Source organism: Periplaneta americana, chromosome 9, assembly GCF_040183065.1.
Source record: "Periplaneta americana isolate PAMFEO1 chromosome 9, P.americana_PAMFEO1_priV1, whole genome shotgun sequence".
Classification (NCBI taxonomy): domain Eukaryota; kingdom Metazoa; phylum Arthropoda; class Insecta; order Blattodea; family Blattidae; genus Periplaneta; species Periplaneta americana.
Window position 1 is genome coordinate 155,454,121 of NC_091125.1, and position 20,611 is coordinate 155,474,731.

Below are 20,611 nucleotides of genomic sequence, written 5' to 3' on the forward strand. Positions count from 1 at the left end.
TCACGCTATATAACATGACATGTGTTGCCACTACTCCATGGCACGTATAATCCTTGGCCTATGGCCATATCTGAGTCTTTCATTTTGTTTTTATCCCGACATTAGACGAACAGATACTGGGATTCATTGTCATGTGCTGAAGATATGTAACTAAGGTTATCAGACGTTCGGATTTCGCCGGACATGTCCTGCTTTTTAGGTGTGTGTCCTGCGACGGAACAGGCATTGTAAAAAATTAGAATTTGTCCTTTTCTTTCTCGTCAATTCTCAGTGGACCTAAGACGGAAACTGCTTATGTCTGAAGTCCATTACAGGAATGGGACAGATGCATTATAGGGGCCACCCATCACACATTATACGCAAAAAAGGTCAGCAGAAGTAATGGTTCGATTAGCGTTTTTAGTATTCGATATTCGATAAGCATTAAATGCTACCAAATTAAAAAAATTAAATAAAAAGAATTTAAACAGTTTGTTACTAAAGTCGCGACGCTGTTATTCCCGGCGTGACTCCTCCTCTTTGCTTACGTCTTAGGAAGTCAAGGCTCTATAAAGTCTAGGTAGGTAGTATCGTCCGCCATTTTTGTTCTTCCGTTGTCGAGCTACCAGACGAGGGATCTATTTGTCACACCGTTAAACATTATCATGTCGTAGCTCCTATGATAATAAATCAAACGCACTGTAATTCAGCAAATAATTGAGCGGCAAATAACGTTCTCGTGTGCTTTCTGCGAACGCCAACGAAAGAGCCAAAAAGGCGGGCGATTATATATTAAGTATTTATCCAGCCTTAGGAAATGCTTTACATCTTCATCAGCTAATCACAAGACGCACACGTTTAAATGTAGCCGACCTGCAACGTGATTGGCTGCCGAAAATTAGAGCGACGGGACTATACATCTTGATTACACAACTTTTAACACTGTATCACTTCGGAATATGTCTTTAACACAAGAAAGTCTACTATTACTGCCGTTATTTCCATTTTGAAGTAGGCTACAGGCCAACAATATAAAACTGACTGTTAATTTAGAAGTTGGCAAAATATTTTATGTCGATTATAACAATACATATCGATAGTAACATTCATACCACAACCAACCTTTCTAACTCGTTGCATTCAACTAATAAGGAGATTGGCCCCTTTAATGCATCTATTCGACAGGAATTATGTTCGTAAAATTTAAGACACCTGTCTTGTGTGTATTTCTGCAAGTATGTACTGGGTGAAAAAAACATTCCTTACTCAAATTGGGCCTTCAGAGAAGTACTAACAATCAGGAAATTTTAAACAACTTGTAAGCTTATTATTTATAATATGTACAGTTGAATATTTAGCCCCGCATCGTAGCGTCGTGGTCTAAGGCAACGTGCCTGGACTTGCGATAATGAGCGCTGGTTGAGGCCTCGTAGGAAAGGAATCTTCTCATTATATTTGAGTCAGTGTCTGGGACCGGTACCCAGCCAGCATAGTGATGAATTTGGGAAGCTACGTTAGGAGGAGATATCCAGTTTTGAAAACTAACTGTAATGGCTGGGAGGATCATCATGTTGATACACTTTACCCCCGTACTGATTGGATGATCGTTCATCTCTACCGAGGCATGTGGACGTGAGACCAGCAGTTGACTAGTCGGCGTTGGCCCTTCATGGGCTATCGCGCTAAGGATTACCAGTTAAAATAGTTAATTAAATTAATTATTAACATTTTTGTATCAATCCTATTGTACGCGTATACTAAGACTAAAAATTTTCCTCATTATATCAGGAAGAGAAAAAGAAATTGGTTGGATCACTGGCTAAGAAGAAGCTGCCTACTAAAGGATGGAAAGGAAGGAATGGTGAACGGGAGAAGAAGGGGCAGAAGAAGATATCAGATAATAGAGAACATTAAGTTATTATACGGATCGTATGCGGAGACTAAGAGGAAGGCGGAAAGATTTGAGAATGCTGGGTATGCCTTAGGCAGAAAACTATGAATGAATGAATATAAAATACTGAAAATAAACGTCACGTCACGTGTCACGTTATCATGTCCTGATTTTAATTGTTTTCATATGGTAACCTTACATGTAGCAAAACTTTTCACAGCTACAGGTCACAATTTGTACCTATCAGCTATGGTATCGCTTTGCGTTGATTATTGGTGCTTTGCCTTCAATATGCGTTAAGTTTAAAGACGATGAGCAATGTGGTGCAAAGGTTTGGGTATTTGTACTGTGTCTTAGACGCAAAGACATCCAACGTTTCGGAGCCACATGTCGGTTTCATCATCTGGGGAAAGATGGACTGAAGGAAAGCTCTTGATAACGACTCTTTCCCTATATGCCTTAATTATGAAGCCGACATGTATCTCTGAAATGTTGGATGTCTTTACACCTCGGACATGATGCAAATACCCAGAAACCTTGCATCACAAAACAGACAGTCATTAGTTAGTGTTCTAAATAAATACAGGATGAGTGCTGTAAATAAATACAGGGTGGACGTGATGTAACTGTGCAGATTGAAGGGAGCAATAGAATACGTTCAAAATAAATGAAAACATTATGCGTTTTGCAATTAAGTGCATTTTCAAAGGCGTGGAAGGTCCGATAAGTATAATAATAAAATTTCAAATATGTATGGAAATTTTAAATTAAGTGCATGGCTAATTAGAAAATTAGGCTTAAAGTTGCGTAGTTTGGCAACGGCGCACATACGAAAGCACACACGCACTCGGTCAAAACAGCGGAGTTCTGTCCCTTAGTCACTCTGCTAGGATTCCCAGACTTCCCAATGGCAGGAAATATCGATACGCGTTAATCTTTTTATTTAATGTGCAAGAAAATCTTTCATTTTATTTAATAACTGCAAAGGAATAAATAATTCCTTATCAATTTCTCTAATTATAAGAGCAAAAATAAAAATCGTACTGATATTACTTATCGAATAAAAGTGTTAACATTTAGGGATTTTTTTCTGAGACAAGTATTTATTTGGAACTAATATGGTACTAGAATTTTTGTTGTAGGCCTACTCCATCCAAGAAATAAGCTGTTAAAATCTACACTGTTATTACTTCCACTCTATAGACTATATGGTAAGGTTTAATACTGTATTTCGTTATTTCATATTTATTAGGTTAATCTGTAGTGTAGTGTATATATTTTTTATTTTATGTTTCATTTTACTTGGTTATTTAACGACGCTATCAACTACGAGGTTATTTTGTCGATGAGATTGGTGATAGCGAGATGATATTTGGCGAGATGTGGATTCGACATAGATTACCTGACATTTGCCTTATGGTTGGGGAAAACCTCGGAAAAAACCCAACCAGGTGATCAGCCCAAGTGAGAATCGAACTCGCGCCCGAACGCAACTCCGGATCGGCAGGTAAGCGCCTGAGCTACGCCGGAGCCTTTAGTGTATATAACCGAAGAGCATTATTATTAGTCAGTTTTGAATATGTTATCATAACTTGCAGACTTAAGAATTGATCATGGAGGCTTGAATCTGTGATATTTCGGTTTATTTGAGACATACAGAGTGTACGAAAAATGCCGTCCAATAACAGCACTGTAGGATAGAGTACATTATATTGATTAATTTAAGTATAGGAAGGAACATTCCACGATCCATACTTTCGGAGTTATCGCAAAGAATCTGTAGCTCAAATTGGGCACATTGCCAAACTGTTGAAATCAATGAACGAGATTATTTCTGTAATACATACGGTAATATAGTATGGACAACTGGGCTCTACAACAATTATTCTTGTCTTTCAAATATGTTGCATGAAAGTCAATTTGCCAAGTGATATTTCCAAAACTTGCCCCTCCCCCATCTTATTATTATTATTGTTATCCAAATATTGAAATCCTATTTTACCTTTGGTATATTAGGGTTGTAGTTTGTTACATGTGAAATTCATTATGTAGAGATAATACACAATTTTAAAGAAGTAGTAGTAGGCATAAGTCATAGTTACAATATAAATACACTAATTAATAGACAGTAAACAATACTAAATACGTTGTGCAATAATTACATTCAGTTAAAACAAAATTAAATAAAATTATAAATTATAATCGAAGGTGTAGAGAGATTGCAAGAATATTACATAAATTTGCGAATTTATACATAATTTTAAGCAATAGTAAAGAGACAATGCACAAAATTGGCTTAGTTACAAATTAAACACCTATTATATAGGTGGTTTGCGATAGTAAAGAAATAAAAACAAAATTACTTACTGTTACAAACTATATACCTGTCATCAAATACTGAACAATAGTAAAATCTATAATACAAACATAGTTATTGTTGTTATTACTATTATTATGTCCCAAAGAGAGACACCTTGTTTTAGATAGTGCATTAGTATTTTATATCGTCATTAATTTAGATACACTTAATAGCTACAGTGGTGTATAAACTTTGTGAATTGTTCATAACAACATTTTTCCCTAAGTAATTGGTAAAGGGGAGTGGATCTTAAATTCCTGACTACGCCAGTATACGCAACAAGTTGTTTTTGGTGACCTTACAGTGAAATATGTTTAGAAACAAGGTATGAATGCGTGTTGTATGGAACTGCAGTTGGGAACCTTGGCTTAATATACGATAATTACAAATGGTCTCTCTCGCGCGAATGGATGCAGTTGTGCAATGTGAATGGAGCGGCAGATCTATGTGGCCGCGTCGCTTTCTCTGTTGCGTCACGCATTATTATGTAAGCGGGAGGCCGTGACAGGAAGCCGCGGCGCTGCACACACCTGTGCGACACACACACACGCCGTCGCGTCGGCGGACCCAAGTCAAAGACCGGACAAGACTCTCGGCTTACGAATTTGGAGAGCTCAGTTGTTTGGCCCTCAGTGTCGCCACTGTCTTTATTTATTTTATGCGTGATGTTGCGAAACAGGGGCGTCATTTCAGTTTTTGTTTGGGGTGGGGACGGCAAGATTTTTATGGAAGACCTTGTGGCTTGTAGGGTATATCGCATGATGTATTCCCTCCCTATTTCCTCTGAAATGATAATTTTCGATACCGTAAACTGGGGTTTAAAAAAAGACATTAAACCACGATATCAGATGCATTGAACATATTTTTAAAGTTCTTTTTTCTATTTCTTAAGTAATTTTTTATTATTTTAAATCAACAGTAGGGCTGATATGATTTAATTTTTTTATGGTCGAATTTACCGCATTCTATAGTACATTTGCAATTTTAATTTCTTATCCTATAGGTCTACGGCAGCGTTTCTCAAACTTTTCTGAAGTGGGGACCATTTTTTTAAGTCAAAACAGTTCCGCGGACCACCTTACTCTTGTTCCCTTCGAAAGCAAATTTATCACTTAAGTAGCATATTTTAATACCAGTATACTTACATTTTAATGTAGAAATAATTAAAATTAGTTTAATTCAATTAATTTTATATTAGTATTAACTAATTAAGTTAATGTTAATACAAGAAAATTTCTTATATCGTCATCTGTAAAAACAGAAATAAAAAAAAATTATTGCAGAAACATGCCAGATTTTCAACAAGTAAAGATGCAATTTTGCATGATCTGTTATTGGTGTACGACGTACAGTACGTGACCATTTCAATGTGCAGACTGGGTGTCGCCAAATTATTAAGAAAGTCATAAATACATGAAAAGGTTCGGTACTTTGATCCTGTTATGAATTCGGGTAGTCCCTAGCTGGGTTACAGGCACAGTACCAGATGTGCACGGAAAAGATAGCGAGAAACACCACGTTCATAGTGCTTTAAATTCCTCTTTTGTTGCTGAGAGTAGAGTGGGAAGTCAATAGACTAGTAGGGTAAATAAATTTAATAAAATGTTAGTACTGGGAGAAAAGTGAAAAGCGATTGCCATGTGTCATTTACAAACTCTGAGATTTTCAGCTACAGTGTGATACGCAATTCGTTTGAATTTTATTTTTTCTTCTGTCTTTTTTGAAGGACCACAAGGGCAGACCTCGAGGACCACAGGTGGTCCGCGGTCCATAGTTTGAGAAACGCTGCTATACGGTACTTACACGATACGTGATTCACCACAATTAAAGTTAATATGACATAGGTGTATGAACATACACAATTTTAAAGATAAAGAAATTTTAATTTGAATTAACGAAAGAAATTGTACTTTTATTTACAATAGGTAACAACCACTAATGTAGCAGAGGGTAAACATCTTGATTTCATTTGAACAAAATCATTAGCTAGCTTGTAATTTCGTTATATTTCTTATCTTAAACTCGGAGGGGGGGGGCAATTTTGGTCGGCAGGTTTTCAGTCTTTCTTGTACTGACGAATTGAGTCACCTAGAATCAAACTACACTTTATCCAAAAATCTGATTTGCCAGAAAAGATGAAAAACTAGTGCAGTTAGACTCCAAACGGTGATTTTACTACTAAAGTTAAGGCAGATAAATTCTAGTTTGACTCCAAATGAGTAGTTTGTCGCATTCCCTGCAAAATTCTGCACTGAAACATACCTTAATCCCATGTTTCATAATTTGAAGAAAGTGAAGAAAGTTTGATTCTAGGAGACTTAATTTATGCTTAGGCCTGCTGGCCAAGTCGCCATCCTCAGAATGAGTGATGTGGCATACCGAATAAGAATAATGCCACCTACAATATCTAAAAATTGAATAAGAATTCTGTGACTTATGCTCTAACCTAAGATAACACATCAAGGAAAGTATACCCGCGATATGGATGCAAATACACAATCGTTGTAGTTCACGAATTCGTGATTGAGAAAAAACTGGCACAACTGAAAGGAAAGGAAAATAATCGCCCTTTAGGGCATCTTGTTATTCTTTGTCGATGCTCAGACGTTACTATTGGCAGTTGACTATTTTGCATGTTCCCGTAGGCCTACTTCTGTCAATAGGCCTATTTGATTTTTTGTTTTGTTTTATACATTCATAATTCTTTTTTTTATTCTGTGGTTAGACCATGTCTATGAAGTTATATTTTTCGATGTTCAGAATCTGTAAGTACGGGTGTATAATTATATTCTGTAGTCTACTCCAGTTGTCAATGCAGCATAAGATGTTTTATGTTTGGTGCAGAGTGGAAAGCGAATTTTTCGAATCTATTATTTTCAATACCAATCTTAATAAAGCTGTTTTATCTTCTCTGTTAAGTTAAAATGTATGGTTTTTCCTGGTTGCTGATATTCATATGACATTAATCGTCATTTTCATTTCTTGTTGGTTTCTTGTTTAAATTTAGATAAAATCCATCTTGAGTCTTGCATAGATAAAATGTTCAAAATATGTTTAAGTTTTCGAATTATGTAAATTTAATTTACGATTCTTCTTCGCTAATGCATACGTAATTTTTTTTTCCAAAAATTACAAAATAAGATGGTATTCACTTGTTATGGATTCTTGTAAATGTTGAAAGCTTTTATCACTGATTTATAATTTAGAGAAACATCTAGGCTTTGGGCAATGAAGAATATCACTTCGAAATTATTCAGCCAGGTAAATTCCTCATATAAACACAGTAAAGAAGTTACAAAGTTAATCAGTCATTGTATCTATTATGACCTCGTAGTTGTACAATATTTGCCTGTTGATAGGAAATGTTCTTTTTATTAAATGATTGTTGTTTTGCTAAAGCTTCTGCCAGGATCTAAAGTCGGAACAGTAGTCCGGATTGTGGGGCTGTAATTTTATTTTCTTGTGATTTTATTATATTAGCCTAGATCATATATAACAGATAGCTCATCCCTATGTTAAAATCGGTAGCACTCTGAAGAGAACAACTGCCAGGATCGCTACCTGTCCGCCGTAAACGAACACGAGATGGCAGTACAGTCATTAATGCAATTCAAATGGGAGTTATGACGTGACTCCTTATGTAACAACTAGATGGCAGTATAGTAAACCTGACAAAAGTTGTTACCTTTAAAGCCTATAAGGCCGAGCAATCTGGGTATATATGGTCTAGGATATTAGTCATTTATTGTGTATTAGTTCCTAAATCCTAACCACGACTCTCATAAAATTTCAGAGATCCTAGTAGTCTTCATTAAATCAGATTTGCGCTTGAAGTTTGCTTTAGGTAGAGTAATGACCGACTGGCTCGTCATATAGCCTGACACTCGAAGTTACGAGTTTTTTATTAATAGTTTCCTTGAATTGTCGCCACAGAAGCTATGGAACTTTAACTTTTGTTTGATTTCTGGATTGACATGGAACACAGTAATTAATAACAATATGAAAGGGGCACCATTTTCCTAATCACTAGTGTATCAGCTTCTTTTTTTGGAGATCCAAGTTCATGTCTTGGGAAATTCAAATTTAAAACATTATTTAGGCCTGATGAACTATGAAGTTATTTAGATGAAATAAATAGCGATTTCACTGTGTTAATGTTTGTATTATGGTGCTATTTAACTGGATTGACTAGTTTCGATGTGAAGATGATGGAAATAACATCGAAACTAGTAAATCAGGTAAAATAACACCATAAGTTAAGCATTAATGCAGTGAAGTCTTTATTTAAGTTAAATAACTTAATAATTCATCAGTGATTATGCAAGTGCTAAAAGAGTGTATTCATCATTTATAAAACTTAATTTTTGGATAGAATCACATCGCTAGTGTGCAGTGCCCACCAAGTTGATACACAATGACAGGCACAAGAAGTGATCATCCATGAAGGGCACTCATTAACTTGGTCCAATGGACCGAAGAATAAAGATCAAGGCTAAATGCTTAAGTAATGATGTACTGGTCAGGAATAATCTTCTCCTTTTCCTTATTTACCAATACTACCTTCACAGCAACCATCAACACCATTACCACATCCATCTCCGCTACCACCACCACCACCACCACCACCACCACCACCACCACCACCACCACCACCACCACCACCACCACCATCATCACTGCCATACTACCACATTACCGCCACCAACTGAGGAAAATATCTAGTGATCAGACATTGCTTTATTGGGACATTTATGGGTGTTTTGCTTTGTAATACTTTTGTGCGAGATCGTGCGTATTTGCTTGGTTTCCGCACAAAACCAATCCGCGGAAAGTCTAAAATTCCACATTCAGTATTCCCAACCTAACACACACAACAATTTCCCTCTTCTTACCGCTTAAGTGACATATTGATTTTACTGCTTTAGGCTTTTAACATATTATTTTTAGAGACGTTCAATATAGTAATAATTATAAATTGGAAACTTACCACTGTAATTTCACCTAAATTGCACTGTTAATTATTGTTTTTAAATATTTGCAAAAATTAAGTAAACTCTACAACTCCACTAAAGTTACTGCATTCGTGATGCAAATAACATTAAGGAAGCCGTGAAAAAATCAACAAGATTCCAGACTCATCATAGACTGGGGAAAAAAAAAAACAAACGTATATCACGGCCTGCTGGAGTATAGTAAACACAGAAAACATTTTAAAGCAACAATGTTGAAGATAGATATTTTTGTTTTGCAAATTTGCCGTCATTGAACAGAAACCAAGATGGAGATTTCATTGCAACTAATTAGAAATTCCTCTTTCAGGTATGTAATAAATGATCTTCGCACAAAATAATGTACGATACGCGAGAGGTATGTTTTCTTTCAATTCTCGGAAATTAAAAAAGCTCAACTACGTTTCGCTTTTTCAAACTTTTCCTCGAACATGAAAACTTCAACATACCGCTCTTGTAACGCATATTACTATTGTATAATATTATCTCACTTAAATAGAAGACAGAAAGAAATATCCGAAAATAATGTGCTTTGAGAAAGGGAAGAGTACTTGTAACTCACAATTTACTATGTGAGCATTATAGTGATTAGTGGTACCTACAGATAATAATAATAATAATAATAATAATAATAATAATAATAATAATAATACTTACTTACAAATGGCTTTTAAAGAACCCTCAGGTTCATTGCCGCCCTCACATAAGCCCTATCCTCTGCAAGATTAATCCAGTCTCCATCGTCATATCCGACCTCCCTCAAATCCATTTTACGAGGCTTATTGTATGGATTCGTAACAAGCTGTCTTTTACGGTGATGGGTTGTTAGCCCTTCGCCCAACCCCCAAGCTGGAGGACAACCCCTTATCGGCTGTCCACGACTGCTTATTCAATATATTCGCAGCTACCCTCCATATCTGGATGTCGTCTCCTCCAATAATAATAATAATAATAATAATAATAATAATAATAATAATAATAATAATAATAATAATAATAATAATAATACTTACTTACTTACTTACTTACTTACAAATGGCTTTTAAAGAACCCGCAGGTTCATTGCCGCCCTCACATAAGCCCTATCCTCTGCAAGATTAATCCAGTCTCCATCGTCATATCCGACCTCCCTCAAATCCATTTTACGAGGCTTATTGTATGGATTCGTAACAAGCTGTCTTTTACGGTGATGGGTTGTTAGCCCTTCGCCCAACCCCCAAGCTGGAGGACCACCCCTTATCGGCTGTCCACGACTGCTTATTCAATATATTCGCAGCTACCCTCCATATCTGGATGCCGTCTCCTCCAATAATAATAATAATAATAATAATAATAATAATAATAATAATAATAATAATAATAATACTTACTTACTTACAAATGGCTTTTAAAGAACCCGCAGGTTCATTGCCGCCCTCACATAAGCCCTATCCTCTGCAAGATTAATCCAGTCTCCATCGTCATATCCGACCTCCCTCAAATCCATTTTACGAGGCTTATTGTATGGATTCGTAACAAGCTGTCTTTTACGATGATGGGTTGTTAGCCCTTCGCCCAACCTCCAAGCTGGAGGATCACCCCTTATCGGCTGTCCACGACTGCTTATTCAATATATTCGCAGCTACCCTCCATATCTGGAGGCCGTCTCCTCTAATAATAATAATAATAATAATAATAATAATAATACATCTTATAGGTACTGATACAAGAAAATGAATATTTATTAATTGATTGGTTGTATTATAATTTTCTTTTGGTAAGGGAAATTACAATTTCTGTCACAGTGCCACGCAAGTATCATCCACCCGTGCTGCGACACCACCGCTTGGCTACAGCATTGGCAGCCCTGCAGGTGTTGTTGGGGGTGGCTGTGTCATCCCTCGCTGTGTGGCTGCTGGTGTGGGCCCCCAACCTCCGTGTGAGAGACATTCCCTACTGGAGTGGTTTGCCGGTCAGTATGGTACCATACATCATTCCACTCACCAGTCAGACTGTACATACAGAAACGCAATTGAATATATCAGCCTTCTTCTCATTGTATTAATTTTGTCTACTGATAAAATATAATAAAACTTTAAGGCTTCAAAGTGTTAAGATACCGTAGCTAAGTAAGGCAATGTACCTATTTTTAAAGTTTTATCATATTTTATATTAATGATTGTTAGGAAGTAGAACATAATTAAATAATAATTTTAACTTTTTAGTTACTAATTACACGAATAAGAAATAATATTATGATGCTGAAAAAAACTCACTTCAAGATTTTCATGCGAATGAACATTTTCAACATCACTGATAAAGTAAAAATTAACACAGTAAGGAAATTGTAAAAGTTAATCAGTGATGTTTTGGGCCGTCTATCTTGTTTGTATCTATGTGCAACAATTCCTCTGAAACTTGTACAGTTACTTTTCCCATGTAGGATCTTATAAGAGTATCACCTTATTTTTTAACTTCGCTCTAGAATATGCCATTAGGAAAGTTCAGGATAACAGAGAGGGTTTGGAATTGAATGGGTTACATCAGCTTCTTGTCTGTGTGGATGACGTGAATATGTTAGGAGAAAATCCACAAACGATTAGGGAAAACACGGAAATTTTACTTGAAGCAAGTAAAACAATAGGTTTAGAAGTAAATCCCGAAAAGACAAAGTATATGATTATGTCTCGGGACCAGAATATTGTACAAAATGGAAATATAAAAAATTGGAAATTTATCCTTCGAAGAGGTGGAAAAATTGAAATATCTTGGAGCAACAGTAACAAATATAAATAACATTCAAGAGGAAATTAAACGCAGAATAAATGTAGGAAATGCCAGTTATTATTCGGTTGAAAAGCTTTTGTCATCTAGTCTGCTATCAAAACATCTGAAAGTTAGAATTTATAGAACAGTTATATTACCAGTTGTTCTATATGGTTGTGAAACTTGGACTCAAAGGAACAGAGATTAAAGATGTTTGAGAATAAGGTTCTTAGGAAAATATTTGAGTCTAGAAGGATGAAGTTACAGGAGAATGGAGAAAGTTACACAACGCAGAACTGCACGCATGTATTCTTCACCTGACATAATTAGAAACATTAAATCCAGATGTTTGAGATGGGCAGGGCATGTAGCACGTATGGGCAAATACAGAAATGCTTATAGAGTGTTAGTTGGGAGGCTGGAGGGAAAAAGACTTTTGGGGAGGCCGAGATGTAGATAGGAGGATAATATGTTGTTGTTTTCTAATGCCAGGCGTTTGACAATAAAGTCATTTGACCTCTTGCACTCCAATATTTTTCAAATATATTATCATGGCCAGCCACTGAAGCACAGATTAGGAGGATAATATTAAAATGGATTTGAGGAAGGTGGGATATGATGATAGAGACTGGATTAATCTTGCACAGGATAGGGACCAATGGCGGGCTTATGTGAGGGCGGCAATGTACCTCCGAGTTCATTGAAAGCCATAAATAAGTAAGTAAGTAGGATCTTACAGAGTTGGACTGATGGAACACACTGGCGTTGGTTTGATTGTGAATATATGAAGAATAAATGGGTGGAGAGGGGGAAGACTAGGGAAACGAGATAGACCCAACTGTTTTTGCTGATCATAAATTTTGCTTGCACTCATCAAGAACTGTAGCTGGTTCCTCAGCTCAGAAAATATTCAGCCAATGGCTGAGCCTTCTACTGTAAGAAAAATAAGTTAATGAAGATTGTGTGTGACTGTTTCAGCTCTTGATGTCAGGCATAGTGGGACTGATGCTGATGTGCTGCTGTCGCAAGGACTACCCCGGCATGCCTCTGGGGCTGTGGATGTTCTCTCTCAAGGTGCGAGACTCGCAAAAGTTTTGCTAAAATGTTTCCTAAGTTTGCCCTTTTGATTTTTGAACATTTCCATGCATATCTTATTATGCACAACATTGACTACATAACTGCAGAGTCGATTTGTTGTAGCGCAATAGCAGAAAGCTTCAGTTGCTACAGTGTGGGTTCTTGAAAGAGAGATAGGAAAGTGATACTTCTTGTATAGCTATATCCATATATTGGGCTTCCTTTCTAGTAATCTATTTCAAAACATTAATGTTTCTATAGTAAAGTTGAATAACAATAGACTGAAGTTCAATGACTGGTATATTAGACCTGGGATCTATTTCATAATTAATATTTGAGGAGAAAAATTCGCTCCAGCGCCGGGGATCGAACCCGGGCCCTTGGTTCTACGTACCAAGCACTCTGTCCACTGAGCTACGCTGAATTCAATCCACAGCACCGGATCGAACTCTCCTCCTACAGTGTTTCCCTTTTGTGGCCTGACACTATAACAGATATTATTCTGTTGGACCAATTAATAACATCTTTAGTAAATTCGTCTAGCTAGCAGTGCATGTTTCTGTACAGATTGCTGTGCACTTTACTGCGGAATCCCGGCCATTAGTCACTCAGCTGAGTGCGCTCCTTGTATAATGGCAATTGACTTGAAATATAAACGTCAACATATATGCCCAACTTGGAGTCAGGCCACAAAAGGGAAACACTGTAGGAGGAGAGTTCGATCCGGTGCTGTGGATTGAATTCGGCGTAGCTCAGTGGACAGAGTGCTTGGTACGTAGAACCGAGGACCCAGGTTCGATCCCCGGCGCCGGAGCGAATTTGTCTCCTCAAATATTAATTGTCACTATAACAGATATTATTCTCTTGGACCAATTAATAACATCTTTAGTAAATTCTATTTCATAAGACAATAAGTTAGACACGTGACAAGTTGTTTAGCAGTATTATGACAAGAAGCTTTTCTGAGTATTCAGGACTTAAACAGCAAATGCAATGATATTAACAGTCGAATTGTTTGCATGACTCGAGGCCAGAGACTTCTGCAGAGTCAAAGGATCTACAGGGGAGAAAATTTGACGAGAAAATGGCCGGTAATTTTACCTATAGCGCTGTTATCCTAAAAAAGGGGTATTTTGATAAGTGTCGACATAGGACACCCAATTCTTAAACATTAATTTGAAGTATTGCAATTAGTTCGGAATTGTGTGTTATTGAAACCTTATTATTAAATCCATTTTCCCGAAGGACTATTGAAGAGAAGACAGACATTATAGAGAATATGTGCGCTCGTTCAGTGCAGCTCAATACAACAATGTGCATTGGTTGGCAGGGTCGAAAAAACTAAATAAACTGTTTTGTTGGCCATGTTTGTTATATTATATCGAACTTCTACATCTGATAAGCGAATATGATCCAAGACTCATAATGATTTCATAATTATAAAATAAATTATTTATGTGGGTCTGATTATTTTTATTAATTATGAATTATTATATCCTCCCATCTTCCCTATGAATAAAAGAGCAAGTCTAACTTTCGTGACTAGCATTCACCCCTGTCTGAAGACGACTCTTTGGTGCAGTGACTAGGTCACGGTGCAATGCAATTCTAACTTCGGACACTGTATGTCACCCATCCATCTCGTTGGCAGGTGATGAGCGTCTTCCTGGCTGTAGTGGCTGGTGTCACATGCTTCTGCGCCTGCGTTTTTGCTCTGTTGCACCTCGTGTTCCTGTCCAGCATGACGTGCGAGCCTGCACATGTGCTCAATGCCACGTGTGTGTGCCAAGACGGGCAGCGCACCTACCACTACACTGACCTCAACTGTCCAGAGGTTGGCAACATCCTGACAATACTTCTTATCGGTTCATGTGCCACGAATGGTATTGGTGGCATCTTGGCCACCTGGTACGTGTTCCTGCACTGGAGCAGCCGCTATGCGTACCTGTACTCTGAGGTCAAGACAAACGAGAACAAGCCCATCGTGTTCTTCAACAAGATGGAGACACGCAAGTAAGTTCTGAGATGAGACGGCAGTAATAGATGTACCTGAGTAATAGAGGGATCTGGAGACACCATGGGGATCTTAACAAGGGTTTACCAGCTCTTCGTGATGTGGCACATTCATACACTTCGAGCAAATGATACATTTTTAGAAGCACTGGTCGAAGCCCAAGGAAATAGAGTATGTTTTCCTTAAGAATAATTGAAATACAACGGCCTAACTTATGTCCAACTGTGAAGTAAGGATATGCAGACCACTACACCTTTTCCAGCTATGATTCAGAAAAGATCGATTGTATTCCAGATTATTTAAGTGAATTTCAGAAAAGGTTAGATGTAATTCAGACTTTTTAATTATAAATCAGAAAGCATCAGATGTAATTCAGATTGGTAAATAATTGTATAATTCAGAAAGTGTCAGATGTAATTCAGAAAACTTCACTTGTTATCCAGAAAGCATTAGATGTAATTCAAAAAGCATCAGCCTTAATTGGAAGCATTGCTTTTTATTATTTTAATATTTACAATGAAATTGATATACACAGTGGAAGTGAAATAACCTTGCAGATTGAAAGGGACGATAGGTTACACGTAAATGAATAGAAAACCTATATTACGTTTTGTGATTAACTACATGGTTAATTAGAAAATTAAGTTTGAAGTTTCAGCAGTTCAGCAACATCTCCGCTAACACACACTACTCGTGATACAGATGTAAGAGGTCAACGGACTTGGTGTGTCTAGGTAGGTAAGCTACTCTCTGCCAAGATGTTACCACTTGCTCACATCATGCAATGGCTTGAATGTAGGGATTTTTTAAATTAAATTTACGCGAAAACCGTTTACACTATTGAAATACACTAGAGGGATAAATTATTCTTTATTTGTTTTCCTATCGATATGGACAAAAAATCATTATCCTACTCGCAATAGTTTCCGAATAAGAGGTTTGTTAAACATTTGAGAAAAAACATTTTTTCTGGAAAAAAAAAAAGTAACTTTTCACCAATATGATGACGATCATCAATAACAGTCTTGGATTAGGCCTTCTGGCCCGTTCCGCATTCAGAAGAAAGTTGGTCTTTCCATCTCTTCCTTGGTCTTCCGATGTCTCGTTTTCCGTGAGGTGTATAGTCCAATAGTCTCTTGGGTAACCTATTGTTGGGCATTCTTAATACATGTTCATACCAGTTGTTGCAGTAAGATTCTATAGTATCCGTAATGGCGGTGATATTCAATTCTGCTCGGATGTCAGAGTTCCTTTTATGGTCAGAAAGAGTATATCCTGCAAGAGGTCTTAGCAATTGCATTTCAGCAGCTTCTATTCTTCGAAGTTGTCCTTTCGTTAATGACCATGTCTCTGATCCATATAATAATGCTGGGACTGCCATAACTTTATAGAATTTCAAAATTGTTTCTGGTCGAACTTTCTTTAATAGAGTTGATTTGATTGTTCTTAACAGTTGCTGAAATTTGGCTAGTTTAATATCTACGTCCCTGGAGTTTATATAAGAAAGATTGCAGCCAAGATAGTTGAATGTGTTGACTTGTTCTATACAATTATTATTGATTGCAATTTTGGATCTTATATGGTTCTTTTATCAATATGATATTATAGTGTGGATTCCAGCACACTGTGGAGTCATGGGGAATGAAACCGCAGACACACTTGCAAAGAAAGGCACAACAATAAAACAAAAGTCTAAATTTAATTTCTCATATTCCTCAATAAAATGCTTGATCACTACAAAATTTTCTCATTCATACCTACAAGAAATAGAATCAAATGCTAAAGACAAAAAATGGATTACACTACTTTCCAACCCAGATATAATCCCCCAGAGACCGAGGAAAACAGCAGTTGCAGCCTTCAGACTATTGACAAATCATGACTGTCTAGCAAGTCATCTCTACAGAACAGGTATCTCAGCTTCACCCATATGTGTCCTGTGTAACGATCCAGGAGAAATGAATGAAGACCACTTGAAGACCTGTGAAGCATTAAGATCAGAAGAAACTACAGTTCAAAAGTATTGGAAAGCATGACTGCTAATGGCTTCATTGCCAGATGCAAGGCACTAGACAACAACAACATATTATAGTTTTTTGTTACATACAATATGAGCTATTCGCTCTGAAAATCTGCAAGGCTATTTCACTTCCACCCTGCATATTATGAAACTCATACAAAACTAACGATCTACAGATACATCTTTCATTGCCAAAGCTGCTGCGTTGTAAATTGTCGTATGCTGTGTAGCACAACAACACTTCCCACAATGGAATTTTTCGCCTGGTCAGTAACTAACTCTCTCTACGTAGATGAGTCTTTGCTCTTGAACTCCAGGTAGATACTGTGAGATGAGTCTTCACGTAGGATTTTACTTACGACCATATTGATGTTCCTGAATTACAATTATATGATTGATCTATTCTGAAGTTCACTTGATTAATCTGAAATACAATAAAATTGATGTTTTCTGAACAACTACCGGTATTGATCTTTTCTGAATTACTGCTGGAAAAGGTGTAGTTGTAGGAAGTAAGATATATGCCCCACTTCAACCACTGCTTAAAAGTCTACTCTCAGCTAAGCCTAATCTTAAAATACCGTAATCTCTTTTTATAACGTTTATCATAAAGAAATTTACAGCTTATTCATATATGTTGTGTTGAGCGAATTAGACCATGTGCTTCGCCCAGACTCAGGTTTTACCATGCACTCTAACTCTTCTGTGATAGGCAGGCCAATGCAGGGTGGAAGTGAAATAACCCTGCAGATTTTTACAGCGAATAGGTCATGTTGTATGTAACAAAAAAACTGTAATACCATATTGGTGGAAAGTCCATAGTTTTCTCAGAAAAAAATGTTTTTCCCAAATGTACCAGCCTCTTATTCGGTAACTATTGCGAATTGGATCGTGATTTTTGTCCATAGAGATAGGAAATCTAATAAAGAATCATTTATCCCTCTGTCATGTTTCAATAACGTGGGCGGTTTTCGTGGAAATTTAATTTAAAAACCACGAATTTCAAACCACTGAACGATGCAATCCACATCGCAATGTTGTGGCTAGAGGAGAGAGCACAAAGCAATACAAGTTATGCTGAGTTCGTTGACGTTTTACATCTGTATTGTGATACAAAAAGAAACTTTTAGCGGCAATGTTACTGGACTGCCGGGAACTTCTAACTTAATTTTCTAATTAACTGTGCATTTAATCACAAAACATAATATAGGTTTTCTATTAATTTGAGTGTACCCTATTGTCTCTTTCAGTCTGGAAGATTATTTCACTTCCACCTTGTATATGCAACAGTTTAGATAGTGTTCTTAATCAGCCAATAATACATTTTAAAATAAAAATTCATCCACATTAAAGGAGGCACTGAATGTGTTGGCATTAATTTCTTACACACTTCTGGCATCCTGAGAATGTTTCATATAATTTTCAAGTAGAATGCTTATTGTAGCTATTTTCCTATGTGAGAAAAGTTTTTTCTCCATTTAAATCTCTTATTTCGAAAGTTTTATCACAACTTCATTTCCAGACATAAAACAATTTCATCCTGCCCCTTTAATCTGTTTACTAAAGTTAGTCTGTTTCTTTAGTTCGTTCTGAGAGAATTTTTCATTTTAATAATATGTGTTTGAAAGTCTGCATTTCTGTAACAATCTTCACAAGTTGCACTGACTAACTACGAGTATAATGTGGTTGTAGAATTCTTTACTGTGTCCCATTCTTATTATCGTTCTAAGTGCTTGAATCTTGCATTCGTGACCTTTGTAGCATAGGTAATGTTTGGAATTTTTTAATGCATTATTATTTTTTCCAAAGGCAGGTACTTGACTTTGCATCATTCATCTAAGCATCCCAATCTATGAGTGACATGTCGAAGCTGTAGTTTTAGTTTGCCACTGCAGCCATTTCTTTCAGTGCACAAAGGGAGGCGAACTACATAGCACCACATGATGATGAATGGAAACATGATGGACTGTCGTGAAAGGAAACGGGAGTAGCCCGCAAAAACCTACCACTATTCCCACTTTCTTTGCTGTCTTCTAACACGTGTCATATGAGTAGCCTGTCTCCTGGCTTAATCGGCACAACAATTTCTGTGATGAATGCATTATCATGGATAAATATATAATAGGATGCGAAACTTACTGAGTTTCCCATAACACATACTAGAGGCGCTGTTGTAGAAATTGATCTTGCTGCCATCAGTTTGTGGGAGGGGCGTTATTACATCTAGCAGCGCACCAAGTAGCGAAAAGAGTAATTACTCCATGCATTTAGCAGCGCACCTGGTGACGAAAATGTTGAACTGTGCAGAAAGTATTCCCTCCCACCCTCATTGATAATCAAAACTAACCCAATTTAAAATAAAACATTTATAGTTTTATTCCTCACAGCATATTCTACTGAAAATTCTTACCGGAGCCAACAGGAAGATAAAAGAGACGATGTGTTTTACACTACCCGATTAAAATATAACCAGACAGAGACAAAAAATAAAGCAAAAGGTTAGATAATTGGGATTGTATTCTTTGGGTATTTATTGTACAGCACAATGGAAAAGTCTGCAAGAACTACTTAGATAGTTCAATTTATTATATTACTATTACTTTACAATACATTCAACAACACTATTTTTACAACGTCCATAAACATCACTGTTTAACATACACTGCTTATACACACACGTAGTATCGCTTTATGTTCACTTATTAGCAAGTTTCAGTCTGCCATCTTGTCTCCTCGACTCTCCTGTACAGCAATATCTCGAGCGGATAAATAGAGAACTCTGGGTAATGTACCCAACACGTAGTTCTAATGTTCACCACCTACGACATTGGGTGCTGATCACCTTATTTCAGCCCGCAGTGAATTGGAAAAGCATCCAACAGAAACTGACCTATACAGACTCTGCTGTACGTTTCAATAAGACACATTTTATTTAATCAACCTAGTTTCTTTGGAATTCCAACTTCTATAAGAATATTATATAAAACTTCCCTCTTAACAACGTCATATGCCTTAAAATAATCTGTAACCTGCAAACCAGCATCACCTCTAATAACTTCACTACTACAGTAGAATCCTGATTATCCGTCACCCTTTGGCGGATTATCTGTCTTCCTCACGCTTTTCTTTTTTGCTGCAGAAAAAAATACTTAGTTCTGACATTATGTTAGTACTGTACGTATTTTTTCTAGAGAGGTTTATTACAATCCTTTATCACTAGCATTACACAGTATGTAGTAGGAATGCTTCTGCCATTGTCGGCAACATAAACAGTTACTTGTGCGAGGAGGTGATTTCCCAACTTGTAAAATAGTCACAATCTGCTTTCAGAGAAATGTCCCCAGAACTTCCAAACAACTGCAAACCCATGAACCATTCAGTATTGTCCTGTTCGAGTGGCTGTACTGTATTATTTGTATGCAAAATGTCTTCCACGAATGTCAAAAGAAAACTTGTGCTAATTATCGAAAAACATTTATGCATATGCAGATGATATAGTTTTCGGATCAAGTGACAT

At 36.8% G+C, this 20,611-nt stretch overlaps 1 protein-coding gene and 1 non-coding gene across 2 annotated transcripts in view; one reads left to right on the forward strand and one right to left on the reverse strand.

Annotated features, from left to right (window-relative positions):
• Nucleotides 1–19,943, forward strand: part of LOC138706644 (sarcospan) — a 44,143-nt gene extending 24,200 nt beyond the window's left edge. The window contains exons 2-4 of the mRNA XM_069836186.1: nucleotides 11,023–11,189; nucleotides 12,962–13,057; nucleotides 14,712–19,943. Coding sequence (XP_069692287.1) covers nucleotides 11,023–11,189; nucleotides 12,962–13,057; nucleotides 14,712–15,077 — 629 coding nt within the window. The 3' untranslated portion in view covers nucleotides 15,078–19,943. The remainder of the gene's footprint in view (nucleotides 1–11,022; nucleotides 11,190–12,961; nucleotides 13,058–14,711) is intronic.
• TRNAT-CGU (transfer RNA threonine (anticodon CGU)) lies at nucleotides 13,412–13,484 on the reverse strand. The gene has a single exon. It is a non-coding gene; the product is annotated as a tRNA-Thr (tRNA).
• Nucleotides 19,944–20,611: the final 668 nt, after the last annotated feature.